The sequence below is a fragment of the Ambystoma mexicanum genome, chromosome 5q (genome assembly GCF_040938575.1).
Source record: "Ambystoma mexicanum isolate Mex_15411 chromosome 5q, UKY_AmexF1_1, whole genome shotgun sequence".
NCBI lineage: Eukaryota > Metazoa > Chordata > Amphibia > Caudata > Ambystomatidae > Ambystoma > Ambystoma mexicanum.
The window spans coordinates 775,885,745-775,913,239 of record NC_090933.1 but is presented as its reverse complement, the minus strand read 5'-3'; the positions used below and the strand labels follow the sequence as shown (position 1 = coordinate 775,913,239).

Here is a 27,495-nt window from a genome sequence, read left to right as displayed (position 1 = left end):
AGCCAATCTCCCTGACTGAGAAGCTCTTGAAGGAGGTGAATCCCCTCCATCTTGAAATGTTTGTAAACCAGCCATTCGTTCAATTCCATTAAGTTAATCACAGGTCTCGCTCTTGCTTTCCTGTGCACCAGAAACATATTGCTGTAGAAACTCAGCTCTCCCCCTGTGCTGCACTCTATCACTCCCTTGCTCGTAATAAAGCAATCTCTTCCTGTTACATCCTAATTGGCTGTAGATCTGCCTTCTGCACGGGCATGCCTACAAATTCCAGACGCAAACCTGCAACTGCTTGCAACACCCAGGCATCGCTTGATAATTCTCGCCCTTTGCACAAAACAACTCTGTCCTGCCCCCTACTGCCGGATTGGCTGCGCTCTGCGAACTTATCACCTGAGCCACTCTGCTGTCTTTAGATGCCTCTCCCTCTGCAACCTCTGCCTTGCCGGGATCTCGTCGGGAAAAAGGCGATGTGCTGTCTTCCTTCCCTGAGGCGACTGGACGAGCGACCCCGATGTCAGCCGGTCCCTGCAAAAACTTGCCCCAGGAAGATTTTTCTTATTGATGTTTGGCCCTTTTCCAGAGCTGTACATGTTCCGACAAACTGGGACATTTACTTTGCGAAAGCATCCCCAAACAACATGCCGTTCGCTCCTTCCCCTGCCTCGTATGAGGCTAGGTCGCTGAGCTTGCCGACTATCTTTAGCAAGAGTCTCCATCTCCTTTCTGAAGAAAGTGCACCATTGGCATTTCCCAATAGACAGACTGCGCGCTGTGCTCAGTTCCCTGGGGTTTGCTCATCTATGGGCTCCCTGTATCCTTGGCCCTCTCTGCTAGGTCCATAATCTTAGCCAAGGGTCCTGCCAGGTCTAAAATGTTGTCCTGGCAGCCTTTCCAGGCCCGATCGACTCCTTTTCGCATGTCTGTTGACGTCTTTGTGACAAGACAAATGTCACCATCTATGGATCAGGCTCTGGAGTTTCTGTGACCTTTCCGGGCAAGTGCTGCCTAGAACACTCTGCATTCATGCGGAAACGGAACCTCTTGATCCAGCGGATTTTTTATGCGCTGAGCCATATAGACGGTGACCTGGGGTGATGGCACCCAGTCTGTAGACTTGCGGTGCCTGATGGCCTCAGGATCGAACATATCGACTGTTTCGTCTTCCTCACCCAAAGCTGCATCCTTTGTCGTAATTGACTTCTGTGGTACATCAACAAAATGTTCCTTATTGTCATCCTCTCCATCGGGTGAGTATCCGCCGTCATCGTCCTTGGGGCACAGTCGACTTAAGCAAGAATGCCTGCTTCAACTTACTGAAGGCGTCAATCACTTCACGTGCTCATTGTTATCCCCTTCCTTCGCGCGCGGGGTCGGGGGGGGTAGAAGAGGGCGGCCTCCTCTGTGCCTTCTTACACCACACTTGTCCAACCACTGTGCAGAGGTGTCTGGCAGATGTACCCTCTCGTTGGCTGCTCACCCTTCTTTTCCTGTGCACTCCTTCCCCAGCCACGGGGATCCAATATATATATAACTGTCCATTTTCAAACTAAAGTCCAAAACTGCCTCACTATTTCCAGTCCAGTAGTTTAGTGTATAAACCTATTTATTACTAATGGCAATCATGAGACCACCATACGGGCTGCCTTAAGAATGATAGTATATCCATTTAAAAAAGGTTTAGTGGCTAACCATACCTCTAGACCTCTTGTAGCAAAAAGATATGATAAGCAGTCGTTCTGGGATGGGTAGCGTCGGTGATGAAGCTGTTCAAACCCCAGAATTCCAGCTAACAATGTTTACATCAAAGGCTCAAATGGTCAAACAGTTTCCCTGGTCTTTTAGACAGTGTTCAAGGAAACCAAATCCAATCCTCTCCCATTTCCATGACTGAGGTTTATGGCCTGCTCCATTGAGTTTCCCTCAGGCCATGCTCATTGACTCTACACAGAAGTAAGTCCTCCCCAGAATGGCATGGCTTTTTCCAGCCCTTTATGCCAGAGCATTGCTCGTTATTACCATCAGTTACTATTTTAGTGTGGGCCTCTCTTTCAAATGGATAGGTTCGATTCCTAATGATAACCACACAACAGAGACACTCAAAATTAGATTTAAAGGGGGGTGGCGGGGTGGTGGGGGGGGTGGGGGGTGTGTGTGTGTGTGTGTGTGTGTGTGTGTGTGTGTGTGTGTGTGTTTGTGTGTGTGTGCGTGCTACACACATAACTATGTAAAGTAGCAAGCAGACAGTTGTTTTACTTTGGTTTAATATTCAACCTTACCATAAATTCACGCTTTTCCATAGATACAAGAAAACAACAGAAACTCTGAGTCAGGCTGGACAGAAAGCCTCTGCAGCATTCTCATCAGTTGGGTCTGTCATTACCAAGAAGCTGGAGGATGTAAAGTAAGTTATTAATGCTCAATATGTTAAATACTTTATAGATTGTTATTTATTTATTGTTCCATGAATTAGAATGCCGTGGTGCTGAACAGTATACGGAAGGACTTAAATCATTGACATTTGGAGGAGTTTGCCTTATTTGCCTGAAATAAAATATAATTATAAGGAAAAACTTCCTCATTATCTGAAGGGTTTGAAAAACATGCTTTGATTTCCATTTGATCTCATTATCAACCTATTGTTATGCAAATTAAACTGTCTTTGCTTATAGTGAGTGCTTGAACTGAAATTGATTTGAGTATTGCATGTTACATGTGTGTCTGCTTTTTTTGTATCTAAACATTGGGCTTTTAATATTTGTGGCTTAATTATTGAAAAGTGTACACTTCCTTTGTTGAGGAGTTATTTTGCAATTTTAACTTGTGGTCTTACTTTGAGTTTTTCAAGATAAGTTAAAGACAGTGCATTGGTGTGGGTTGGGTCTTTTCTGTACATATTAAAAAACTGTCCTCTGCTCCTCCTTCCAATTTTCCTTAATAGATCTCTATTAGCACCAACTACCATTGGCTTATTCTCATTTATGTTAAGCCAGTTCACTGACTCATTAGGCATTGTGGACTGCATTTACAGTCATTAACATCAAGATATTGAGATTGTTCTTTAGTTCACGGGTGCAAAATCTAGTTTAATGCTGTGATCTAATCTCTCTAGGATTGTGGAAAAGATCAGTGCTGAAGTTTGTTTATATGCCAAATGTGTTATATTTAATAAATGAGATGATGTAGCAGTTCACCTAAGACCCCGATCTTTCATTCAGTTTAAGCTTATTCAGAGTTCCAAGTATATGCCATCAAACAGACTCAATACAGTATTAAACTCTCATTAACAATGAATATAACATTTTCTAAAAGAGCTAATATTGTCAAATATTGGAAACATTCTGGGGCATCCTTGCCTGTATTCAGTGTTTGGCCGAAGTAAGTATTCAATATAAAACATGTAAGAGTGTCCAACAATGTTAATAAATAAAACAAAGCAGGTTTACGTTGGTTAAAATGGAGTAACTTGAGTAATGGTACAAAAGTCTTTGTACAGAAAAACAATTAGCAGGTAATAAATTCCGGCATCCACAGTAAGAAGCTGACACCAACAATCTAATATCAAATAAAGTGGAAAGAACAATCAGCTTATTAAAAAATTGCAGAAGTACTTTAATATTAAAACCCAATCAATAACATACAATTAACTAGAAAACATCTTACCATACAGACTCATACACTCCAAATGGTGTATGCTGCACAAATAAAATGTATCAATTCACAATGGTGCAATAAAGTGCAAAAAGTGTCTCAGGCTATTTTCATATACAGCCTCTATCGTTCTAAAAACGATCTAAAAAAAAGCCTTGGCATATAACAAAGGCTGAGGCTCGACATGTTTCTGTTCTTTAAATCCAAACAAATGGTGAACATTCCTCAGGAGTTAAATGTTTGCATCACTATTAATGCTTGAGATTTATAATCTATCACCCCAAAAGAAAATTTGCTCTAAAAACTATCTTGAGCTTGTATCCCTCTTGGACCTTTGGATCTCTTCTCACTCTGGAAAAACCGACTACCGCCCCCCGCCCAAATAAAATAGGCATTAGTGCTATGGACTCTGAAGTAAGTGCCTGTCCATGCTTGAGGTTAGTCCCTAATAAAAACAATTACCTCAAGTGGACCTTGGTGTAGTTCACGAGTATGTCACAGGAAAACAGTGAGAATAAATCTCCCCATCTGAAGTATCTGCGAAAAACACAAATATGTGTTTTAGAACTACCAAAGTAACATACCAGTTGCCAGAAAATAGGCACTCAAACAGTCCAAATAACATCAGTTAGTAATATGTAAGAGCCACCCCCTAACTAGGAGTCTATACGCTCTAAGTGCAGTGATCAAATATAACCAGGACGGCCTCTGTATAATGCATGGACTACCACTGTGTTATCCTGCAAGAAATTGAATGTGTAGCTGTAAAACACAGCAATCAGAACAAAAACGGGGACCTCTCATCCCTCTAGGCTACAAGTCACAAAGCTGCTTACCTATCAAACAGATGAACTGTAGAAAAGCAGCTTCCACTCAGTACATGTGATCCCAACCACTGTGTACGGCGTGGCTTATCCACATCACAGGATAATTCTTAACTAAATGAGTACAAAAATTATATAACCCTGCATTAGAACACGGGATATCATTTGTTCGTAAAGATGCCAGTAATCCAAACAACGATATTAGAATCAATATCAGGACGCTCCCTGAACCGGGAGGTCTTTATTTACCTCAGAAAACGCTGTTGTAGAATCAAAGTCGGCGTAGTGGTTGCTCAGCAACCCATACCAAATGCGGCGAGGCGATCGTTGCCTATCTGAAAAAGGAGGACAGAGACTGTAACTCCTGCAGCATAGTCTTACAGCATTCTAAAGTAAATAAACCAGAGGGGGCTCTAAAGCGTTTCTCAGTCCACCATTATCCCAGTAGATCTTACCGTCTGTCAACGAGAGACCCAGTGCGAGTCTCAGAACTCCTGCTCCATAGCCAGGAAAGTTTCTCCTGTCGCTTGGGGAACACAAGCTATATCAGTTTGCAATGGAAGTTCCTGAAAATGGATGCGGCCATCTTCAAGTGGACTTCCTGTCTCTAAATGTATGAGACGCTGTAGCACCAAAAAACCTCCATGGGCACTAAATTAATGTTCCATTACAAATGGCATAAGCATGAGCCTTAATAACCACGAATGTGAAAAAGTACGAGCAGAAACGCTGTAAAATCTACTCCACAAGAATAGTACATGGAAACACAGTCATGAGTTGGTAGTCCCTCCATAAAATGTACAAAGCCCAATGACAGGGCCTAAAAATATTTCTGTCAAAAAACAGTCATATAACTCTATCTAAACTAATTCTGAATTGGATGCACCAATTGTGCATGCACCAATTGTGCATTAGGAATCCAATTCATATACCAGACTGAGTAAGGCCATGTTCAAGCAAACACCTATTGCTAAGATCAGCAGAGGGAGAACAGTAAAACCCTCTTCCCCCGGCACCCATTGTGGCCCTAGATGCACTAATCTGAACAACCCTGCCCTCTAAGTGTGTCATTAATAACACATCAAACCGTAGATCTCGAGCAATCCTTCATTTCATCTTGTGCCACTCAATGCCTTCATTAAGGCCTGTTGTGTCACGTCTGTTGAGGAAAATAAATGTATGCTCCTGTCTTAACAGTTTCACCTCTGTCGTTTGTTGGTTTTGGCTTTTATAGTCTGCAACACTGTCCATTCAAATTCTTTTCAGCTATGTTTTTTAGCAACAAAATGCTTGACCATCGGATCTTTGTCTGTGTTGTTTTTCAAACAGCTCCTTTGTTCCATAATTCTCTTCTTCATCTTCCGGTTGGTTTAACCTATATATTTCAAACCACACGTGTAGATAATCAAATAAATAATATGATCAGTGTTACAATTGGAAAAATTATTCTGTGTCCAAGGTCTATTCATTCCCAGGTCAACACTTTGCGATTTTCTTTTCAGTTTACATACCCCACATTGGCCACATGGATGGTGTTCCTTTTCTATGGAAATGCTTTTTTGGTAGGCAAAGATAGGTCGATCTAAATTCTGGTCTGCTCTTTGCAAGATCCTCCCTAACTCCAGGCAATGCGTTTAATCAAAGATTTTCAGGGGTATAATTAGCACACTGGATATTATACTGATTCAGTTATATTGGAATGACTGTACAGTAAATTGGATTATCAGTACTTAAGTTAATGTATGCACTAGGTGGGGTGGAAGCTCCAGATTTTAAAATACATTCTGAGCCAGCCACCTACAATATGTTGATCTTTGGTTTGGTGACGGGAAACGTAAGGTAGAACATCTTTTTGCCTATGTTTCTGAGGCCTCAGAACTTTTCGCAGGTTTGTGTGACTATTACCACTTATATTACACTTTACTAACTATAAAATTCAATTTTGACTTCCAATGGGGCTATGTTTTTATACATCAGGCATGCAATGTAAGTAATCTAGTCTCCACCATCTCAGAAACTCTTCAGTGTCTAAATAATCTGTAATATTACAAAATTGCAGCATTCTGAGCAACCCTCAGAGCAACAAGAAACATCATGTGCCTACAGGATGTAGTCATCAAAAGGGCCTACTCGGCATCACCATCGATACCCACAAGGTATTCCCTCCTGTGTTTTTTCTTCAACAGACTGGGGAAAACCACTAGTCGTCTATTGTCAAGTAAGGATTGGACACACATTGATCCAGCAGAATTTGGTGTCCACAAGAACATAGTTTTGTTTACCTATTAGAACTATAGCTAATACAGTTGTAATTTGCCTTTTCAGATGCTCAGTATTTTATATTTACCCACCACGGTATTAGAAGTACACAGGGTAGTAACACACAATTCTAAGGTATTGCTATTTAATTGGTGATCACCATTGAACTGGTATTTCTTTCCCCTTGCCATATTAGGAAACTTTAGTTCTGTCAAATTTAGTCCCCCAATAGCACCAATGTACACCTTGGAACTCATTACAAGTTTGCTGGTAAGAGATCCTAATTACCGGCATGCTGGTGCCACAGTGTCCGTGAACTCCAGCTGCCGGAAACACCGGTTGATTCTGTGTTAGCGTTCACGCGCATTCTGGCATGCTTAAGGTAATTCCAGCAACCCCCCCCCCCCCCACCCAAAATGCGAACACCCTCCGAAATCCGGCATCACACTCCCGGGTCCACCAGCACCGGGAACAACGGTGCCGCAATTACAGTGACCGGAAATACAGTGATCGCCGGAACAGGAAATAGACCGGCGGCCATTAATAAAACACAATCCATTGCAATCCTGAGAGAACAGGACACACACCTCAATCCTGAACACAGCTTTTGAAAAAGCTAGATGACATCAGGAGTCTGTGCAACCCGGAGACGCAAGCCGCGCTTCAGCGAGGAGGAGCTAAACATGTTGGTGGACACCATTGTCCAACATGCAGACCAACTGTTCTCCACCGACCAATGCAGGCAGGCACAGCTCAGAAAGAAGTCAATCTAGGAGGAGGTTGCCCAAAAAGTGACAGCAGTTGGTACAACCCCCCGCACTGTGCGTGACTGCCACAACAGTAGGGTGTTAGGGAGAATTCTCATAAATGGTTAATTTCCCTTACCAATTGAGTCCCTCAGTAGCTTTGCTGGATTTCTAGGATTTATTTTTTCACCTGGTAAGAGTGAGAGCCTTTTTTCCCCCCACTCTTACATGTGTTTTGCTGTGTGTGTTTTTACCATTTGTGTAATCTTACACCTACTCCATGAGCACCATTTTTGTGTGTGTTAAACAGCACCCTCAGTGCAGTAACACAGGGTTGTCTTTTAGACTGCCCTCCGACTCCATTTTTCTGGGACTGACTACTGTCTCCCAGAAACATGTAAAGTTGCCATTATCTTTATGTAGTCTCTTTAAAGTACAGACCCAGTACACCCCATCTTACATGGAGTATTGGAAAGGGTTAATTCTTATCACTTCTTGTCTGTGTCTCTTGGAGCACTGTTTCGCTTCCTTTACATTAATACTTGGCTGGTGGCAGTGGTAACTACCCTAACTTTTCTACTGCGGTTATATCATATAACCATGGTGTTGTTTTCGGCTATTATATTAGCCTCGAACATAAACCCGCTTGACTAAATACATTTTATTTTGGCTCCGGCTGGGTTTAGTCGCCATTTCTTTTTGTTAGTCTTTCTCGTGTTCTTCTTTGTGCGCCAAACCGGGGAGAATTCCTTTGTTCGCTGTCTTTTCGCGGGCTTCTGCAAAGAAGCCCTCCTTAAGGTGCCTGAAAGTCTGGGTAGGCAGGATGTGAGGGAGGGGACTTTGGACCCCTGCCATGGGTTCCCTTGGTAACCCAAGTCACACTCTTGTCTAATTGGCTAAGGGGACTGGCCTTGCCAGGCCAGCCACCCTGCTGTGTGATTGACAGCCAGGCTGTATGAATGGGGGAAAACTGCATAAAAAGCATGTCTCTGGGACTGAAAAGACAGTCGCCACTGGAACGAAAGAACCAACAAGGAACTGGCTGAAGAAGACCCCTACAACGACTGAACCAGCCGGTGAAGCCCTGCTGCAGGTCCGAATCTCCAGAATCTGAAGACAGAGAAGATCCTCCGGGAAACTTCTTTCCTTGAGCTGGTGGGACCAACCAGTTCGCCCAAACTGCAAGCCAGGACCCCTCCTCTGATCGAATTCGCTGTACAGAGCTACAGTGGGCCGGATAGCCAGGAAGGTCGGACCCTGCTTGGGTTTTAAGGAGTGCACCTTTTATTCGTTGCTTTGCTCTGCTGCTGGTTTCTTCCCTGGGTAGTCCAGGACCCTCCAGTCTTTCTACTTCTGATCAGTCCGACAGTCGCTTCAGGAACCATGAGCCTGCAGGAACTACCAGGAACGTCCGCCTCAGCTACAGCTTCCTCTCCGTTTTAAGGTATTGTGCAAACCCAGTTGCTCGTTTCATTCAGCCGTGGGGAAAGTGTGTGATCTTGAGGAAAATACTTTTGACCCATTGATCTGATCTCCTCACTGAAGTTCCTCTTGTTCAACTGCCCTGAGTACTTACCTGTTGGTTTGATCTAATTTCTAATAACTTTTGTCTTTCCCTCTCTTTTAAATTGCTGTAGTGCCATTTTGCTACCACCTTATTTTTTTGAGCTTACCTTTTCTGGGATTTAAGGGAAGTGGTGTGGTGTATTGAGAGTGTGATTTTGTTTAAACTGCTTATAATGGTGTAATGTTTTACAACTGAAGAGTGAAATAAATGTATATGTTTTTACTTGAAAACCTTGAGTCAGTGGTTGCCTGAATCATAATAATTGCTGTCCTTTGTGTAACTATTTGATACTGCTCACTTACTCTTGAGATAAGTCTGGCTGCTGCTCCGCTACTGCTACCACTTTAACAGTGTAGTACAGGCATGTACCAAAGGTGAATTTGTACTATCACTTGTAGTCTTAATTGTGTGTGGTGTTCCCAAAGGGTACTGCATATAATTGTGCCTAACAGTGGGATGACCTAAGGTTGAGGGTGCACAACCTCCTGTCAGCCCAGCGCAGACAGGGCATGGCCACAGGTGGCGGCAGCGCATCCCCTGGCCACCTGCAGCCCTGGGAGGAGACATGCAGCAGTGTGCTGCACCTCAAGTCCATAGAAGGTGTTGGTGGTGCATAGGCCGGAGCCATGACATCCGAGGAGGCTGGTGATTACACGCAACCCCAATGTCACATCAACCTCCCTGTTCACCCTGCACACACTAGAGCTGCAAAAATATGTTAAGTGCGTTGTGCACAACACCAGTACAGCCCTGACGGCTCCCCACAACCTGCAACCTGTTTGCAGAAAGCAACATACACCTTCCCCCCCAAACCTCACTCATACCCCAAGCACACAAAGAACATAACACAGGTACTGTATCGCCAACATAACATGCTCCTGCTGCCACTCAGACACACATTCCCCTGCCACAGCATAATTGTTGTGTTTCTGGCCTGCTAGCTGAGGCACAAAGTCACGTCAGTGCCAAGCACCTACACCACCCACAAATGACCAGCGTCACACACCAAGGAAACATGTGACTCCCTTGTCCCAGTCAGGCCAACCCATGAGAACAAACTTCCATTGATACCTGTAAGTGCTGCAGGCAGCAGGCACATGGGGACCCCATCCATGGCACAACCCTCCCCAACACGACATCACACAGCATGTGTGCCACACCCCTAACAGCAAACCCAGAAGTTGCCAGTACACCACAACAGTATCTCCGGCACACCACACACCATGTACGTACATCACACATCCACCTGCGCAGTATCCATGACCCAAGCACGTGTGCACCATGCCATGTCCCCCGCCATGTCCCTGACACAGCACTGTCATCAAAAAGCAAAAGCATTAATGTCTGCCTCATCAATCCACACTCATCATTGATGCCCTGCCTTTCTGACTCCCTCAGGCACATCATCTGGCAATGAGGATGCCCATCCCAGCACATCAAGGGGCACCAGGCGTCGACGCCGAAGGACCACCACCACCTCAATCTAGGACTCGTACAACTGCAACCCCAGCTGCATCCTTCCAGCAACCTCGGGCCCTGTGGTTCCTCCAGCACTGCCTCTGCCGGCTCCTTGGTCCTCCCGTACTGCCACCGCAGGCCCTCGTGGTTCCTCCCGCCCTGCCACTGTATGCCCCCGTGGTTCCTCCAGCACTGCCACCGCCAGCCCCCGTGGTTCCTCCGGCACTGCCACTGCAGGCCCCACAAGCTGCACCCACCCCAGCAGCCCCCGAAGTAGCAGTGCCACCACTGACACAAGGCCGTGCACATGCGTGCTTTGGAGATGACACAGTGGGTGAGGGTGGTCTGGAAACTGGAGACACTATGAACCAGAGCATTGAGGAGCCCCTACTCTTCAGCCCCATGGGCCTAATTAGCCCCCAACGTCCCCCCTTCACCAGTGTGAGGGATATTGAAGGCCTCCTTACCAGGATGGAGCTACACCTGGTGCAGCAACACCTTCAGGAGGCCCAGCTAATGTGTGAGAGCGTGTAGGCCAGTGGAAGAAGCAATTCATGTGCACTTGGTCGCTGTCCAGATGCCACGGAGGGTAAGCGAGGGGAACAGCATGATGCCGTCCATTGCCGAAACAATGGCCATGTTGCTACAGGCTTTCCTGGGCTGACAGCCCATGGCACCACCCCTGCACCATCAACAAGCACTACACCTGGTAGTTCGGTGCAGAGCAGCCCAAGGCGGCGTTCCATGCGACTGTCCCACTCAGCACACAGCCGCACACCGGAACCAAAAAGCAGACGCAAATATGCCATGGACGCATATGTGCCCTGTCTCTGAGTGGTGCTAATGTACATTGCAAAACATGACAGGAGTTGGCTAGAGACAGTTGGGGATGTATATTTGGGGAGGGATAGCTGGAGAGTGGGGAGGGATAGTTGGGGAGGGGCTCTGTGGAGGGATGGTTGATGTGTATAGTATCGTGAGTTAAGACATTTCACATTTGTATATATTTTCTTATCACGAAATATAGTTGGTGTTGCAAAAAAAAATCCTGACTGTACATTGATTTTTCATTGTGAGTGATTTTATTCATGTGCAGTGCCCAGTGTGCTAGCTGGCCTGTGCCACGTTGGTGACAGGTGATTAGAAGTAGTGGTGTAAAAGTTCATCTTGTGCGACACGTCCATCCATGCCAGCTCCACATCACTGTCATCCTCAGCCTCTGGTTGGTGCATCTCCATGTCGGGAGGAGGGCAGTGGGACGTTGCATCTGATATACATGGTGTGCAACATGGCAGTGGCAAAGACTATCTTTTCCACCTTTTCATGGCTGTAGATTAGTGCTCCCCCTGATCTGTTCGGGCACCGGAACCTCGCCTTTAACAGGCCAAATGGCTGTTCAATGGTGCACTGAGTACGTACATGGGCACGGTTGTATGCCTGCTTGTAGGTGTTTTGTGGTTGCCTCACGGGGGTCATAAACCATGGAATCAGGGGATAGCCAGCATCCCCTGCATGGCAGCAACAGAAAGTGTACAATGTCATACTTCTGCCTGTATCATGTTGGCACACGCTGTATAGTGTTCATTTGAGAAGACAATCATGCACATGCAAAATGCAGTTTAGCTAGCATATGTCCTATTTTGGGTACCAGAAATGCACACTGTGAGAATGAGTGTTGGTTATGTGGTGTACAGTGGCATTCATATGGCCCATTCGTAGACAACATGACCTCTAACCCTTTCAGAACAACTGACACAAATGGAACTGGTGTATGTGTCATTATTATGTTACAATGCACTATTACCAATATGTCCATAAAACAAAACCTGACTTATGTACTAGAAAACATTTAGATTTCAAATTAGATGCATGTGTGATTGTGCAGTTCTAACAGGCAGGGGACCTGGCCAATTGATGTGCAGGAAACTGGTGTTATGTGGGTTGGAGCATAAGTATTCTCTGTCTCTGCATCAGGTGTTGTGGGTTTGCTTGACTGTGTTTGTGCTTCATTTTGTCACTTTGGTGTGGGGTATTCTGGTACATGTAGTTCATTTCTGTTCATTGATGTACAGAATTGATGTTGTCATGCATGTACTGGATCATTTTCCTAAATTGAGACACCCCTGTCAACACCTTGCATTCAGCCATGCTATTACTGTGTTGCACCTTGAGTAACACCTGTACACTTGCACGTTTAATGCACTCACAATACAAAGTAGGTTCATCTCCCCATACCGTTTGTAGCTTTACTTGTTGTACTATTGTCGAAATTAATGATCCTTGCTCTTATTCATGGTCTACCTTCCCCTTTAACCACCCTATCCAGTCTCTGTGCACTTTGATGGTTTTTTTGTAATTGTGTGAGCGCATAGAAGTAGGAGAAATAATGGATTGATGCATACACTGTGCACAGCCACTGGTGATGGGTGTTATACATGCCCATAATACAACAGTGCACATGCCATTGTAGTTAGACTCACCCAGAAGCCAGGTATGCAGCACAATGGAGTTGTGGGTTGAACCGGGAAATCTGGCACAGCAATGGGTGATGAGGTGGCGGGCATAACACACCATCTGCACGTTCAGTGAATGATAAAGTTTTATGTTGCAGTAAACTGTCTCCACAGCATGCCTGGCCATCCGCTCCACATATGTGCAGTCCAAAGCACCAATGATGTTTGGCATGCCTGCAAGGGCATGGAAGGCTATTTTTGTGCCATTAACCTGGTCAGCAGTCCTGGGTAGACTGATGTGGTCTCTAACGTGAGGTAGGAGTGCATCAATGACCTGGAACAGGACACGCGACAAACAGGGTTGCAGTATCCCATGCAGCTCACCCACAGTGTGTTGGTATGTTCCTGTGGCTAGGAAGTGTAGCACAGATACTACCTTGAGAAAGGGGGGGTATGGCTGTGCGAGCAAGGGGGCTATGGCTGTGCGGATATTTATGAGGCTGTCCAGGTCGCCATGGGTCAGGTCCACTATTGAAGTGATGGTGTCCCTGTCTAGCCAGTACAGGGTGTGGATCTGGCTTTGGCTCAGGTTGAAAGGTGTGGCCCTTAAGTGTGAAAGTGGTGGCTGCCTGCAGGCTGCAACCTGCTGCACATTGGGGTTTTGCTTGGCCATGATGGTCCTCATTCTCCTCAAGCGCCTCCGCTGCATCTTCTGTCTCCCTGCCTCTTCAAGTAGTAGGCCTGCAGGCATGGCCTACAGCTCCGGTACTGCTACTGCTACTGCTAGAATGGTGGTGTTGTAAGGGGTGTGGGAGTGGTCCTTTTGTGCTGTAGCACTGCTTATTGGTAGCACCTGTGCTGATTTCGTACACCTGTGGCATGTTTCTACACACCTGAATCTACTTAACGCCTGGTCCGTGATGCCAGTGTTTCCGGCACCTTTTTCACGTTGCTACTGGCATGTACATGCCGGTAATTGCGTGTCCGTGCAGCTCGGTATGTGAAAGACGCCATGCCGGTATCTCGGGCACAGCTGCTGTGTCTCTCTGCAGATTCCAGCAACAGTGTTGCCGGATGCGGTGGGCCACTTGCGGTGCCGATGTTACCGGCATGGCAACTCAGACTATGCCGGTCCAGAACGGATCTACCGGCAACGCTATTTCCGTACCGGCATACTTGTTATGAGGTCCCTTGTCTTAATTGTAAACCGTAACTCCCTTACAAATACTGTTACGATTGAAATGGACTATATATATATATATTGCTGAGGCTTGTGGAATCTGCTTAGATTGTTTTTTTTTGCCATCGTAGACGGACGCAAAATCGCAGAGTTCTAATTTCAGCATAACGCCATTGATTAATCAATTAGAGGTAGTTACTCTTCCTATACATTATATCTTCGCTCACCGACTCTCAATAACATTTCCTTCAGCGGTGAAGAAGACTCTGATCGACAGATCCTTTTGGCCTTGGAGGGCCGCTTCGGGCTTTCGGCCCACACAGTAGCGAGAGAGGGGGGAGCACATTGGAGAATGTATTTACCCCTTTTCGTACATTATCTTTGCCTAGCTGCCATTTCATTTAATTATGAATAGAACCCCTTTCAAGTTCTGCCCAAGTTGCCACAAAAAATTCCCCTGGGTCGACAAGCATCTGGTGTGCAACCTTTGTCTCCCACGGGATCACGTCGAAGGGAACTGTCGAGCCTGTAAGCTCTTTAAACCTGAGACGTTAAAGGACCGTTTAAGCGCTGAGCCCACCATAGACATGGAAGGGACTTAGATCGATGGCAGCAATGCTGCATTTTCGGACTGCGAAGGTGACGGGGAAACATCGGTATCCCAAGTGCAAGCCCCTGCCCCCACCAGACAGCCCGGCAGCCCTGTTACGGGGACGACCCCCGGTGGCATCAGCACTCACACTGCCCCTACCACTAAACACACAGCCAAGGGCCGTGACTCGACACGTTCGTCGACCAAGGGCCCTCACACGATGTCTATGGAGAGGTTCAAAGAATTCCTGTCGTCTGGGCACTCGAGGTCTCGATCTCCACATGATAGGCCCCGACTGTCTAAAGACAGCACAGACGTTGTGCCTGAATCCGTTCCCGAATGTCATACGTCTGCTGGCGAGTCGTCGGGTCACTCCACAGCCGAAGTTCGACAGGCCTCGTCGAAGATGGCTAAAAGCCATAAACAATCGGGATTAGCCCACCTGGTTAAAAAACACATCCCGTATTTGTATTGGAGTTTTGACAATCAGGTTGCTTACTATATGGGGGGAGCATGCAGGCATACGTCAGGGTCACACATGTTTGAGGTGGTGTATACTGTGTGACATGCATTTCTGTTGTGGACTGTGTGCAGTGTGACTAATGCCGTTTCCATGTTTATGGGGTGTGTCTCGGGTATGGCATTGGCATGCTGCATGCATGTGGATGTGTCAGTGCTGAGGACGGCATCTAGGCAGGGATGTGTCCTGTCTGTAATGGGCCATGCATTGCCTCATGGCACGGTCAAATTGCTGGACTATCATCATACTCTGCATTACAGTGTTTTCTTGGGACACTCGCCTCCATCTGCCGATGAGGTGGCACCACGTTCCATGTCGCCCACACCTTCAATCGCCTCAATGCCAATAGTGCTGGTGCAGGTTTCTTCCCAGCGGCTTAGTTTGATTGGGGAGCTAGGCCCACCGCCAGTAGCCAGGCCCTGGCTCCGGCTGGCCGACATGATGTTTTGGACTCTGAGGCGCAGGTCGTCCCGTCTTTTGCGCACGTCCTTCACTGTGCGGGGTGTGTTCCCAACTGAACTCACTTTCTGGGCAACTAAATCCAGATCTCTTTTTTTCTTGATCTGAGCTTCTCTCTTGAGGTTATTCGAAAGACAAACTCTGCATTACTGTCGATACCGCCATGCCGCTACGCTCGTGCACGTGAACTCGTAATACGCCACTGTTTGCGTCCTCTTTCCTACACGGACACGGTATTAGCTCCATGCTGGTAAAAGTTTTTTACCTCCAACCTCGCAATGACCCCCAAAGACTTTGTTGAGAACATTTTGGGGAATAAAAGAACAGTCATTCAGTTCATTCCCATCCTGCAATCTATCCAGCAGAGGATCCAGCCCTCTCTGGAGACAACTAACCAGACGCGGGCAGTTAATCCACGCATCGAGAAGCTCTAACGCTGGGCTCCCACAGATCCTCTCTATCTCAGGGGACAGCTCAAACCAGACTCTCTTATAGTAACAACAACAAGAAAGAGAGCAGGGACACCCTTGGCCTCTTCGGCGGTACCACCTGACAAGGAGAGTAAGAAACTATACACTAAGGGGCGGAAAGAAGCCTCAACGGCTGAATTTCAGGCGAGAATCACCAACAATACCACACTTCTGGCGAGTTATAACTGCCATAAATGGGATGAAGTGTCCGCATTATTGTCTTCAGCTCCTGAACCCCTTAAGACACAATTGGCCCTGGTAGCGGCACAAGACAGAGCAGTTTGAAGCTGCATTCTGAAAAGTAATTTAGACGCAGCTGACAACGCAGGATTATTGCAGAAGGAACAATTATTAAGAGACATGCGTGGCTACTCCAGTCCGGCTTCAAACTGGAGACTCAAGCTACGCTTCTTAATGTGCCTATTGAGCCCAACGTCCTCTTCAGAAAGGCTGTTGAAGACGTCCTAAAATCTGCTATAAAGGAATGCAACACCTTAAAGACCTTGGGCCATCTCACCAATAAACCCACAAGGCAAAGAAGTGATAATAATCATTTTTGTTGCTTTCGAAGACAAAATTCACAGAGGGGTTCAAGCTACAACCAATATCGGGGATCATCCTGGGGTAACAATCAAGGCCAGGCCTCACAAGGTTACCAAAGGGGACAGCGCAGATCTCGCGGCCGGGGGAGGTCCTTCTCTTCTAGAAGTGGAGCCACACCTCCAAAACACTGACTTCCCGCTCCAGTAGGAGGGTTTATTTCAAACTTCACCCAAGCATGGGAGGGAATCACCTCAGACAAAGGGGTGCTATCCACCATGGCGGGCGGTTATTGTGTGGAACTAATCCAGCGACCACAGAACCATCCCCCGCGTCAAAAGACTCACTGGAAGGAAGAACAACGCATCCTTCTCGAGGAAATTGCAACGCTGCTCCAAAAGGACATCATAGAAGCCGTCCTGGTGAACCAGGTAAACAAGGGTATTTATTTAACCTACTTCCTTGTGCCAAGAAAAGATCTAACAATGTGCCCAGTATTAGACCTACGCCCTGCAAACACCTATGTCAAGGCACAAAAGTTCTGCAATACTATGCTGCAAGAGGTAATCCCCCTGCTAAAGCAGGGAGACTACATGGCAACAATGGATATGAAAGATGCCTATTTTCATATTTCAATGTTCCCAGCGCACAAAAGATTCTTGCGGTTGAAGATAGCAAACCAGCACTACCAATTCAAGGTGCTACCCTTCGGAATAGTATCCGCACCAAGGGTATTCACAAAGGTACTGGTGGTGGTGGCAGCACACCTGCGCAGGGAAGCAATCCCTGTGTACCCTTACCTGGACGACTGGCTGATTACAGGGGAGACTTCCCAAATTGGCAGGCAAAACATTCAAATAACTATCAACCTTCTCTTTCAATTGAGCTTCTCAATAAATGAGAAAAAATCGAGCATAGTGCCAAGTACAACCAAACAGTTTCTAGGATCTTTAATAGGCTCAAAAGAGGGGCTAGTCTTCCCGTCAGAGAAAAGGGTCCAAAATATGCTACTGCAAATACCTCATTATCAGACCAGCCACCAAATAAGCGTACGCAAAGCTATGCGTTTGCTAGGCATGATGGCATCTTGCATTTACCTGGTAACGCACGTACGCCTGTGCATGTGACCCATGCAGGAATGGTTGGCGAAACGGTGGTCTCAGGCAAGTGGTCAGTGGGACGATCTAGTGGTCGTTTTGCCAACACTAGTACAAAGCCTTCGCTGGTGGAAAAGGAAAAATCTGTTGAAGGGAAACCCTTCCAGGATCCAGAAATGCAGGTGATAGTTACGACAGACGCGTCTCTCGCCGGGTGAGGGGCTCATCACCTTCATCACACAGCACAAGATCTGTGGACTGGTGCCACGGCGCAGAATCACATCAATCTGCTGGAACTACTGGCAGTGTTCAAGGCCCTTCAGGCAACTGAGATACACCTAGCAAAGCAGTCGGTGCAAGTCCTCACCGACAGCACTACAGCGATGTTTTACATCAACAAAAAAGGGGGGGCACATGTTCTCTAAATCGGTCCAAACTAGCAAAACAAATTTGGAAATGGGCACTCAAATGGAAAATATTCCTATCCTCCCAACACGTTCCAGGGGAAGTCAACTCTCTCACTGAGCAGAGATCCCCTACCAGAGGAACATGAGTGGCAGCTAGACACAAGGGTCGTAGACCACCTCTTCTCTCTATGCAGTTTCCCATGCTAGACTTGTTTGCTACAAGCAAAAACAAACAATGCCCAGACTTCGTGTCGAGGTTCACCTAACATGCTCCAAGGGGAACGCCATATGGATGAACTTGGCAGGGAGATTTGCTAACGCTTTCCCCCCCGACTCCTCTCATGAACAAAGTGGTGAACAAGATCCACAAGGAACAAGTGACGCTCATCCTAGTTGCTCCTATGTGGGCAATACAGCCATGGTATCCACATCTGCGCAAATTGGCGATGTGCAATCCCATCAAACTCCAGTGCCAGACCAACTTATTCACTCAATACGGGGGATTAACAGTGCACCTGCAACCTCACTCGATGAACTTGGCAGCGTGGCTCCTGAAGTCATAGAGTTCGGACATCTTAACCTACCACAGAGGTGTATGGATATCCTAAAGGAGGCACAAAAGCCAAACACTAGACACTGTTATTTCGACAAGTGGAAGAGATTTGTAATTTGGTGCTAGTCTAAACAAATAAACCCCATGGAATGTACCCCATCCCACATTCTAAACTATAAAAGCCACTTGCTAGACTCGGGGTTAGTATTCAACTCTATAAAGGTCCACTTGGCTGCCTTGTCGGCTTACACCTCCTTCCACAATAATGTATCGTGGTGGAAAGTGCTGGTCATCAAAGCATTCATGAAGGGAGTAAAGAGACTCCACCCTCCAATTTCGAACCCACCGCCACGATGGGATCTCAATGTAGTACTTGCTAAGCTCATGGGAAACCCTTTTGAGCTGATGCACAAGTCCAGTCTTAAACACCTGACTTACAAGACTGCCTTAGTGGCTATTACTTCCATAAGAAGAGTTAGTGAATTGCAAGCGTTGTCAGTGCAGGATCCTTTCTTTGTCATACACAAAGACAAACTGGTTTTACATATTCATCCTAGGTTCTCTCCTAAGTTCATCTCTAAATTTCATGTGAACCACTCCATGGAGCTTCCGGCTTTCATCCAGAACCCAAAAGGCTCCGCTGAGGTAAAACTCCACACACTAGATGTAAGGAGGGCGGTCCTTTACTTTGTCTCCATAGCCCCAGGCAGAGAAGGAGACCGCATTTAAAAGCATGCCATTTTCAGATGCATAGTCAGACAAGACACTGCCTTTCACATCAAGAGCTCACTCCACAAGGAGCACAGGAGCTACTCTGGCATTTATTGCAAATGTCCCTTTAGACAGCATTTGCAAAGCAGCTACATGGAGCTCAGTACACACTTTCACTCAGCACTACTGCATTGACACCCATTCCAACACAGATACACAGGTAGGACAAGCGGTTCTAAAACATCTGTTTGCCCATGAACCTTCTCACAACCCACCACCTTCCCCTAACACTGCTCGCTAATCTTTGCACAGCATGTGATCCAATCATATTCCACAATCCTCAGAAGGGATGCATTACTCACCGTAATTGTTTTTCTGATGCTTGTATCTGCTTTGATTCACATGCATCCACCCTTCATCCCCTTGGAGAGAAGGTGCATGGATGCTTATGAGCTTGTCTGATACATATCTGCTTGGATACACCTGTACTCACCTGAAAACAACTGTAATACCCTGCAGCGTCCACTAGAATCGTATTTCTGATGCTTATATCTGATGCAGATATAAGCATCAGAAATACTATTACGGTGAGTAATGTATCCCATACATATATTACACGGCCCGCGGCTAAACTCATAGGAAGAGCACTTTTCCGGCGGCTTATAACTTTGCTCCCCCTGGAGGAATGCTCACCAAACTTTGCAAAAAAAGTATATGGCCGGCCTTGAACGAGAAGTTGGTGACTTTTACACAATGGTTGTGGAGGACATTGTAGACTTGGTACAGCAGCAGAAGTGAGCCGGTATGCGTACATTAGCATACAGTGTACATCATTGCACCTGTTGAACAATAGAGAGCCACATGCCACCATGTGCATTTCCTATGGTTTGGCCCTTATAATCCCCCTGCTTTTGGGAGTGCTGTAAGATATTGCAGCATGAAAGGCTGTGCTCAGCAGAACACATGTAAACTATGTCTAACGTACACAGGCTCCTACATACTGTTCAGCCAAACCCAACGCAAAGTTAAGCAGCCGTGCGTGCAAATACGTGGCCAGGGTGATAGCTGGCAGGCTCAATTGCAGATGGGGAGTGCAGTACACATGACACGAGCATTTAACCATAGCCTGTACTATGATGTGTTTTCTGTGGGGAGGCCCTAGTGCCTTGCATGCATGGCTGGATTGTAAAGGAAAAAGTAGTCCTCCTGCTTTAAAGGGGCGCGGCCCTCCTGGTACTTGGGGAAGCGTACATGCCACATTCTGCGTTTCTCACCATGCTGGCCAAGGGACATGGGACTATGGCCTTTGTCCAATCAGGTGCTCAAGGTGTTCGTCACAGGCAAGAGCAGCAATAGGAAGAAGGACTCCTCTTGCTTCACTGGGGCACGGCCCTCACAGTACTTGGGGAAAGGCATGTGCCACATTCTGCGCATCTCACCATGGTGGCCAATGGAAATGAGACTGTGGGGAATGTCCAATCGGGTGCTCAGGGTGTGCGTCACAGGAAAGGACAGCAATATTTGTTTCCATTAGTTTGGGTAGTGCGGCTGGCAAACATGGCAGGATGCACATTTTTCGTTGTGGGTGATGCCTTTGTGGAAGATCTGGTCGTGTATGCCCTCCAAGAAGGCTTTTTTGCCAATTTCGGTTTGGAGGGAGTGGAGGCTTTGTGGCGCAGTGTCGAAGCGTGCTGTTTCAGCGGAGCGCTTGTAGAATGTCAACACATGGCCACTTCCGGACCTGTACATGTTGTGGTTGTGCACTTTGGAGCCTTCATTTAGGGTTCCATGTCTTTTTCCCGTGTGTACCGTCAACTTAAGAAGATGATGAAAGCAGTGCAGCACATTTTTCCCACTGCCAAGGTGCATTTCTCAAGTATACCCCAAGAATAGTGTGGAACGATTTCAATGATTCCTGTCACCAGCCAGAGGTTGGAAGGGGTCTCATCAACATAAGCATATGTGACTTCTTGAGTGCTGCTGGTATGTTCTCCTGTGAGAATGACAACATTTGTTCTCGATATATACACCTTTTCAAAGGAAACAGCATGTCTTTGTCGACCAGTGGCAATGACATTTTCTTTCACAATCTACAGGCTGCAGTGAAGTCCCTATTGTAAGAATGTGAGCTGATGTAGAAAACACAGAAATACTTATAAAAAACGCAAAAAAAGGTGTTTCTATGGAAGCACCTTTAAAAAAAAAAGGCTCTTTTAAGAGCCGCCACAACTAACGACGTCCCCTACCCTGGTTGAACGTTACTCCCGCACGCGCACAGATGAAAAGTCAGCGAATATCACGATAGTTGCAAGGTAGCACTTGTCAGATACGCCCCTTTTGCAGATGATGGCCATACAAATGGACCTGTAGAGGCTACGGGATTGGTCAATGAGTGAGGTTTCTGGTTGCGGTGTGTACACACAGACTGTGGTACAAAGTGTATTTGTGGACAGAAATGCAGGGGGTGCGGTTATGGCTGTGTGTTTCAGGAGCCACAGTGTGCGGGTTCTATGGGAGTTCGAAATACATTGATTGAAAGTGAATGGAGAACACTTTGCAGTGGCTGCTCATTTTGGAATCTTTCATGTGGATGTGTAGAGCTATGGAGTACCTACAATGAAGTGACTGATTTGGTTTGTCTGTGTGACACTTTGGTGGCACGCAATCATGCCGACATTATTGTTGTTTATTGTGGAGGGAAAATTGCACAGCATGCGTTTCAGTGCCATTTGCGATGAAGGAGGCACTTGCCCAGGTGATGCATTTGTTTTCGATCTCTTGCATAACTTTCTATCGCATTATGCAGACACACGATGTGGCTACATCATTTCTTATTTGGTACACAAATGAAGAAAGCACGGTACATTGCGAAGAAGTGCATTTGTGCCTTTGTACGACATGTGCCAATGGCGTACATCACACATGGGAAAATTACGTTTCACAGCAGGAACAACAACTAACGTCCATGTTACAACGTTTTTCCATTGAATTTGATAGGTTTTTAGTAGCGCAACTTAACCATAACGTCCCTTTAACAATGTTTTTGTTAGTGAATATATATATATTCAGTGAAAACAAATTGTTAGGGGGACGTTTCACAGCACGAACAATTTACCCCAGCTATAACGTTCATCTTACTATGCCTGCCATCCCAATTTCTGCATTCAAATTGCCTTGGTGCCCTTCTTGAAAGTAGTGGAAAACTTTTTGTAGCAAGTGTTGCACACTGATACTCTTCAAAACGCTGTGCAACACGTAAAGAAACCACTTTCTACAGCGACTCCCTTTCCAACCGATTGAACTACAGTGTTTTGCACAGTGCCACGCCTCCCGCCCTGCATCCGTTCACTGGCAATTCTATTGTTCATCTCTGAAAAGTGCTTTTTTATTTCCCTTTTTTCCTTTCCCAGTTCATTCCCATTTATTATGGTCTTCTGACACGCCACAGAAGGAACGGCAGGAAAGGCCCGGAACAGAAGGGGCAACACCTGCATGGATACCATAGGGGACATGCCGAGAGAAGGAATTATTGGTTGGCGGTCACTTACATAGGCGCCAGTCATTGTTATGCTCCCGGACGCACCCTTCCCAAAGCAGATGTGGCAAATGCTGTACATGAAATTATCCTATGTAACTATTGAAAGGGCGGTAGACTGCCCACTGGTCCCTTGTGCTTTCATTTCAGTTGTCGTCACATGCTGTACAAACACTTCATTCTACGCCACTAGTCTTAGGAGTAGCATTCACAGAGATGTATACATTCTGGAATACAAGAATGTTTACAACAACGGGAAACACAGCTTCATTATGTGGAGGAGGAAGGCATTTATTCTGTGCAACCCATGCAGGTACAGTACTTTTCTAAGCACCACTAACATTGTCTGCGCTCTGCACATTCTGTTGTTTGCTAACTTGCCTTTATATGCACTAGTATGTGCGTGACCAAGCCGCACCAGCTTTCCCATTTTGCAGACTCACTACAAACTGTCCCACCAGCAGTTGCATGTTTTCGTCAACTGAACTACCTGCAGGTGACCTCTTGAAACTTTCCGTCACACTGCTTGTGAACATGCCCATGTTACACTGCGGGTTGCTGTTCCATGTTTACCAGTGGGTGTCATACAGCCAGGCGTGCTTCAGTCACACATTGGTAGGTTTGCAGAGCCACCCACGTAGTCGGCAGGAGTACCTGAAATGCAGTAGCCTACCGTATGAATCCCTAGGGTTGGCGACAGGGGAGGTGTTAACAGCACACAGTGGATCACCTATGGATGGGTATAGGTGTGCAACGGATGCAGATGCTCTTCCACAACTATTTAAAAGTGCATTTGAAGATGCTGACATGCTACGGATACATTTGTGATGTCATCTTTGATGTCATGGGTGTTAGTCCTTGCAGTGCACAGTGGTGGCGTGAGTTATGGTTGCTTAGCTTACCATAACTGGCGAATTTCTGAGGTTGTTCGGTTTTACTTGTAACCATAACGTCCATGTAACAACGTTTTCCATTGAATTTCATAGGTTTTTAGTAGCGCAACTTAACCAAAACGTCCCTTTAACAATGTTTTTGTTGTGAACATATATATATTCAGTAAAAACAAATTGTTAGGGGGACGTTATGGTTAAGTTGCACTAATAAAAACCTATGGAAAAAGTTTGTTAAAGGGATATTATGGTTACAAGTAAAATCGAAAACCCCCAGAAATTCGCCAGTTATGGTAAGGTAAGCAACCATAACTCGCGCCACCACAGTGCACTACTAAGACTAACACTCAGGACATCCCCTACCTTTCTCAAACCTGTGGTGTTCCCCCTATTTCTCTGAGCCTTCCCTTAATGCACCTCACCTACGTAGTGTAGAGAAACCCCTCAACGCTCACACCAGAAAAAATGTAACCAACTAGGGAAAAAGGCCCAGCACACCACTTGCGAGGAGAAAAAGTTTTATTTCTACCAAAGATAAAGATGCGCCAGCAAAGAACTCTGCTGTCACGGAGCACTGTGGCAAAATCAAGACGAGTAATACGTTAAAAGTGCGCACAGTGTCATCAGTGACGGGGGCATCTGCAGGGATTTGAGAACCAGAGGCGCCTGTAGTGGGAGGGGTGATTTGAACATTTTGGAAAGAATCTGGGTTCTTTTTGAATCAATTTGCCATAAAGGTCATCCTTCTCATGACTCTATCAATGTCCTCACATGTCCATTGGACCGAGATTGGAATGGACCTAGGGCCTAGTTGGAAATCCCGACCTTGAGGTGTGACTGGGATTTGAGGTGAGGGTTGACTCTTATTTTTTTTTTATTTCTTTGTTTTCTTTTAACAACAACAAAACAAATAACATACAAACAACCATAACATAAATGGCTTATGGGCACTTTGTACGGATCTTGCCCTTCCGCTGTAGTTTCATGGTTTCCCCAACGACCTTGTTAGTTCAGTCGGGACCTCCTGTTGGGTCGAACACCAGGTCTGGTACGCATAATGTTATATTCTTGGGCTTCGTGCTTGGCCTTTCTATTTCGTCTATGGATCCTCTTTTTCCGAGGGATCTTCTGAGTTCCCTCCTCCGGGTGGCCAAAGAGGTCTTGTATTAGTGTGTTCCATGCAGTCAATTTGTGCGCAGTTTCACCTTCCCCTCTTATCACTGCACTCGTCCACACCACTGTCTCTGCCTGCGTCCACTTCTGAAGTTCTGACCACCATGCTTCTACGCGTGGGCCCTCCCTTGACTTCCATGTCATTGCTATCCTTCTCTTGGCCAGTATACTTATTAAGTCTTTCATCTTCGCCAGGTGCGATTCGTGTTTACTCCCTCTCGAGAAGAGGCCCAGTAGGTACTTTTCGTGGTATTCCGCCTGGATTTGAAGTCCGCTTCTTGCTATCTTAAGTCTGATCCCGTCCCAGAACTCTTGTATCACTGGGCAGGACCAGAACATGTGTACCATGTCCGCTTCTTCTGACGAGCAGCGGGGGCACCCGCTCTGGCCTCCCATCTGGACTTTATTCATCTTTTTGGGTGTGAGATACGCTCTGTGTGTTACATATAGCTGCGCCTGCCTAAATCTTGCATTTCTGGATACCTTTTTTGGGTATCGTAGGGCCCTGGTCCATTCTTGGTCGCTGAGGGGTCTCCCCAACTCCTCCTCCCAACGCTGCCTCGTGTGTTGCTCCTGTGGGTTTTTAACTTTCAGTAGCTGTTCATATAATCTGGAGGTTGTGTGCTTTCCCTCTGCAATGTCATACCATACGTCTAATGCTGTCTCCTCATCCTGGTCTTCCCAATCTGCCCATCTTCTCGTAATGTTTCTCAGCATGCCGGTATATAGGATGAATTGATCCACATGTGTTTCATATTCGTCTACCATTTCATGGAAGTCCGCCCACCTTCCCTCCCTTCTCAAGTCTCCAATTTGTGCTACACCTTTAGCCTCTCAATGTGCTTGATATGTTGCTAATGTATTTGTGTTCCCTCCCAGGAGGCCCGCTAGAGGGATTTGTGCCGACTGCGGATCTTTTACCCCTTGGAGTTTCCACACTCTTTTCCATAAGTCCATTGCAATGTTGAGCATGTTCGGCAGGGTTCTGAGCCGGGGTCTGTCGAGCCATAGTATTTCCCTTAGATAATATTCCTTCAGTGCTGGCTGGAAAATGCGTGTGTCTATTGTTTCGTCTTCCCCCAGCCATTTTACTGCAAATTGCAGCTGCCCTGCTAAGTAGTACCTCTCGAAGTCCTGTAGTCTGATACCCCCTTCTTCGTAGTCCTTCTGCAAGGTCCTTATTGCAATCCTATTTCTCCCTCACCCCCATAGGAATGAACGCCTTATCGTGTTTAGTTTAGTGAAAAAGGCCCTGGGTATGCTGTATGGGATGTTCGTGAGGAAGTATAATAGGCGGGGCAGCAGCACCATTTTCAGGAGGGCTGCTCTCCCCATCATTCCCAGTGGGAGTGTCCCCCCGAAGGTCATCGACCGCTGTGTTCTTTCTAGAGCGACGAGCGTGTTGGATGTATGGGTATCAGCGGTGTCATGATGTATCCCTATACCCAAATATTTGAAGGTGTGGGGCGCCCATGTCAGGTCCAGTTCCGGCAAACACTGTGGGTGGACGTGTTTTAGACCTGCTAAGGGGAAGACGAGGGACTTCTCTTTATTAATCGCCATGCGCGAAAGCCTGGTGTACTCCCCGATCGCTTCTAGGAGGCAGGGTAGGTTTGTGGTTGGCTTGCTTACGAATAGGAGCATATCATCCGCGTATAGCGAGATTTGGTGGAGTACCCCATCTATGTCTAGTCCGGTGATCCTATATTCTGCTCTAAGGATTACCGCAAATGGCTCTAGGGCCAGGATGTATAACATTGGCGATAGCGGCACCCATGCTTGGTTCCTCTATGTATCGCCCACTCCTTGGAAATGAATCGCCCAGTTTTCACCCTTGCTCTGGGTTCCTTATATAATAACCTGATCCATCGGAGGTACCCCTCCCCGATACCAAAATGGGCGAGTACACTCACCAGCCATTACCAACGCACAGAGTCAAAAGCTTTGACAGTGTCCAAGGACACTATTACGCTCTCGTCTTGTAGTCGATTTGTCTCATCTATCACGTGATGAAGTCTGCGGAGGTTCCAGGACGTATTCCTTCCCGAAACGTAGCCTGTTTGGTCCGGGTGAATCAGTGTGGGTATTACCTGTTTTAAGCGGTTGGCTAGGACTGCCGCTAGCATTTTAGCATCCTGATTAATAAGGGATATCGGCCTATAGGAGGTGCAGTTCCTGGGGGGCTTCCCTGGTTTGAGGATCGGGACAATTATTGATTCCGACAGGCTTGTCGGGAGACGCCTGGTCTCATATGCGTCTTGGAATGTCTCTAGTAGTTTCGGGGCAATGGCGCTCTTGTACGTCTTGTAGAACTCTCCCGGAAGCCCATCCGGGCCCAGGGTTTTGCCGGTGGGAAGTTCTGCGATCACACTCTCTATTTCTTCCACCGTGAGGGGTGCGTCCAATAGCTGGA

The 27,495-nt window shown here is 46.5% G+C and overlaps 1 protein-coding gene across 2 annotated transcripts in view; it reads left to right on the top strand.

Annotated features, from left to right (window-relative positions):
- Positions 1-27,495, top strand: part of TPD52 (tumor protein D52) — a 472,585-nt gene that overhangs the window by 187,489 nt on the left and 257,601 nt on the right. For both annotated transcript variants that reach the window (XM_069621248.1, XM_069621249.1), the window contains exon 4: positions 2,300-2,401. In XM_069621248.1, the coding sequence (XP_069477349.1) occupies positions 2,300-2,401 (102 nt within the window). The remainder of the gene's footprint in view (positions 1-2,299; positions 2,402-27,495) is intronic.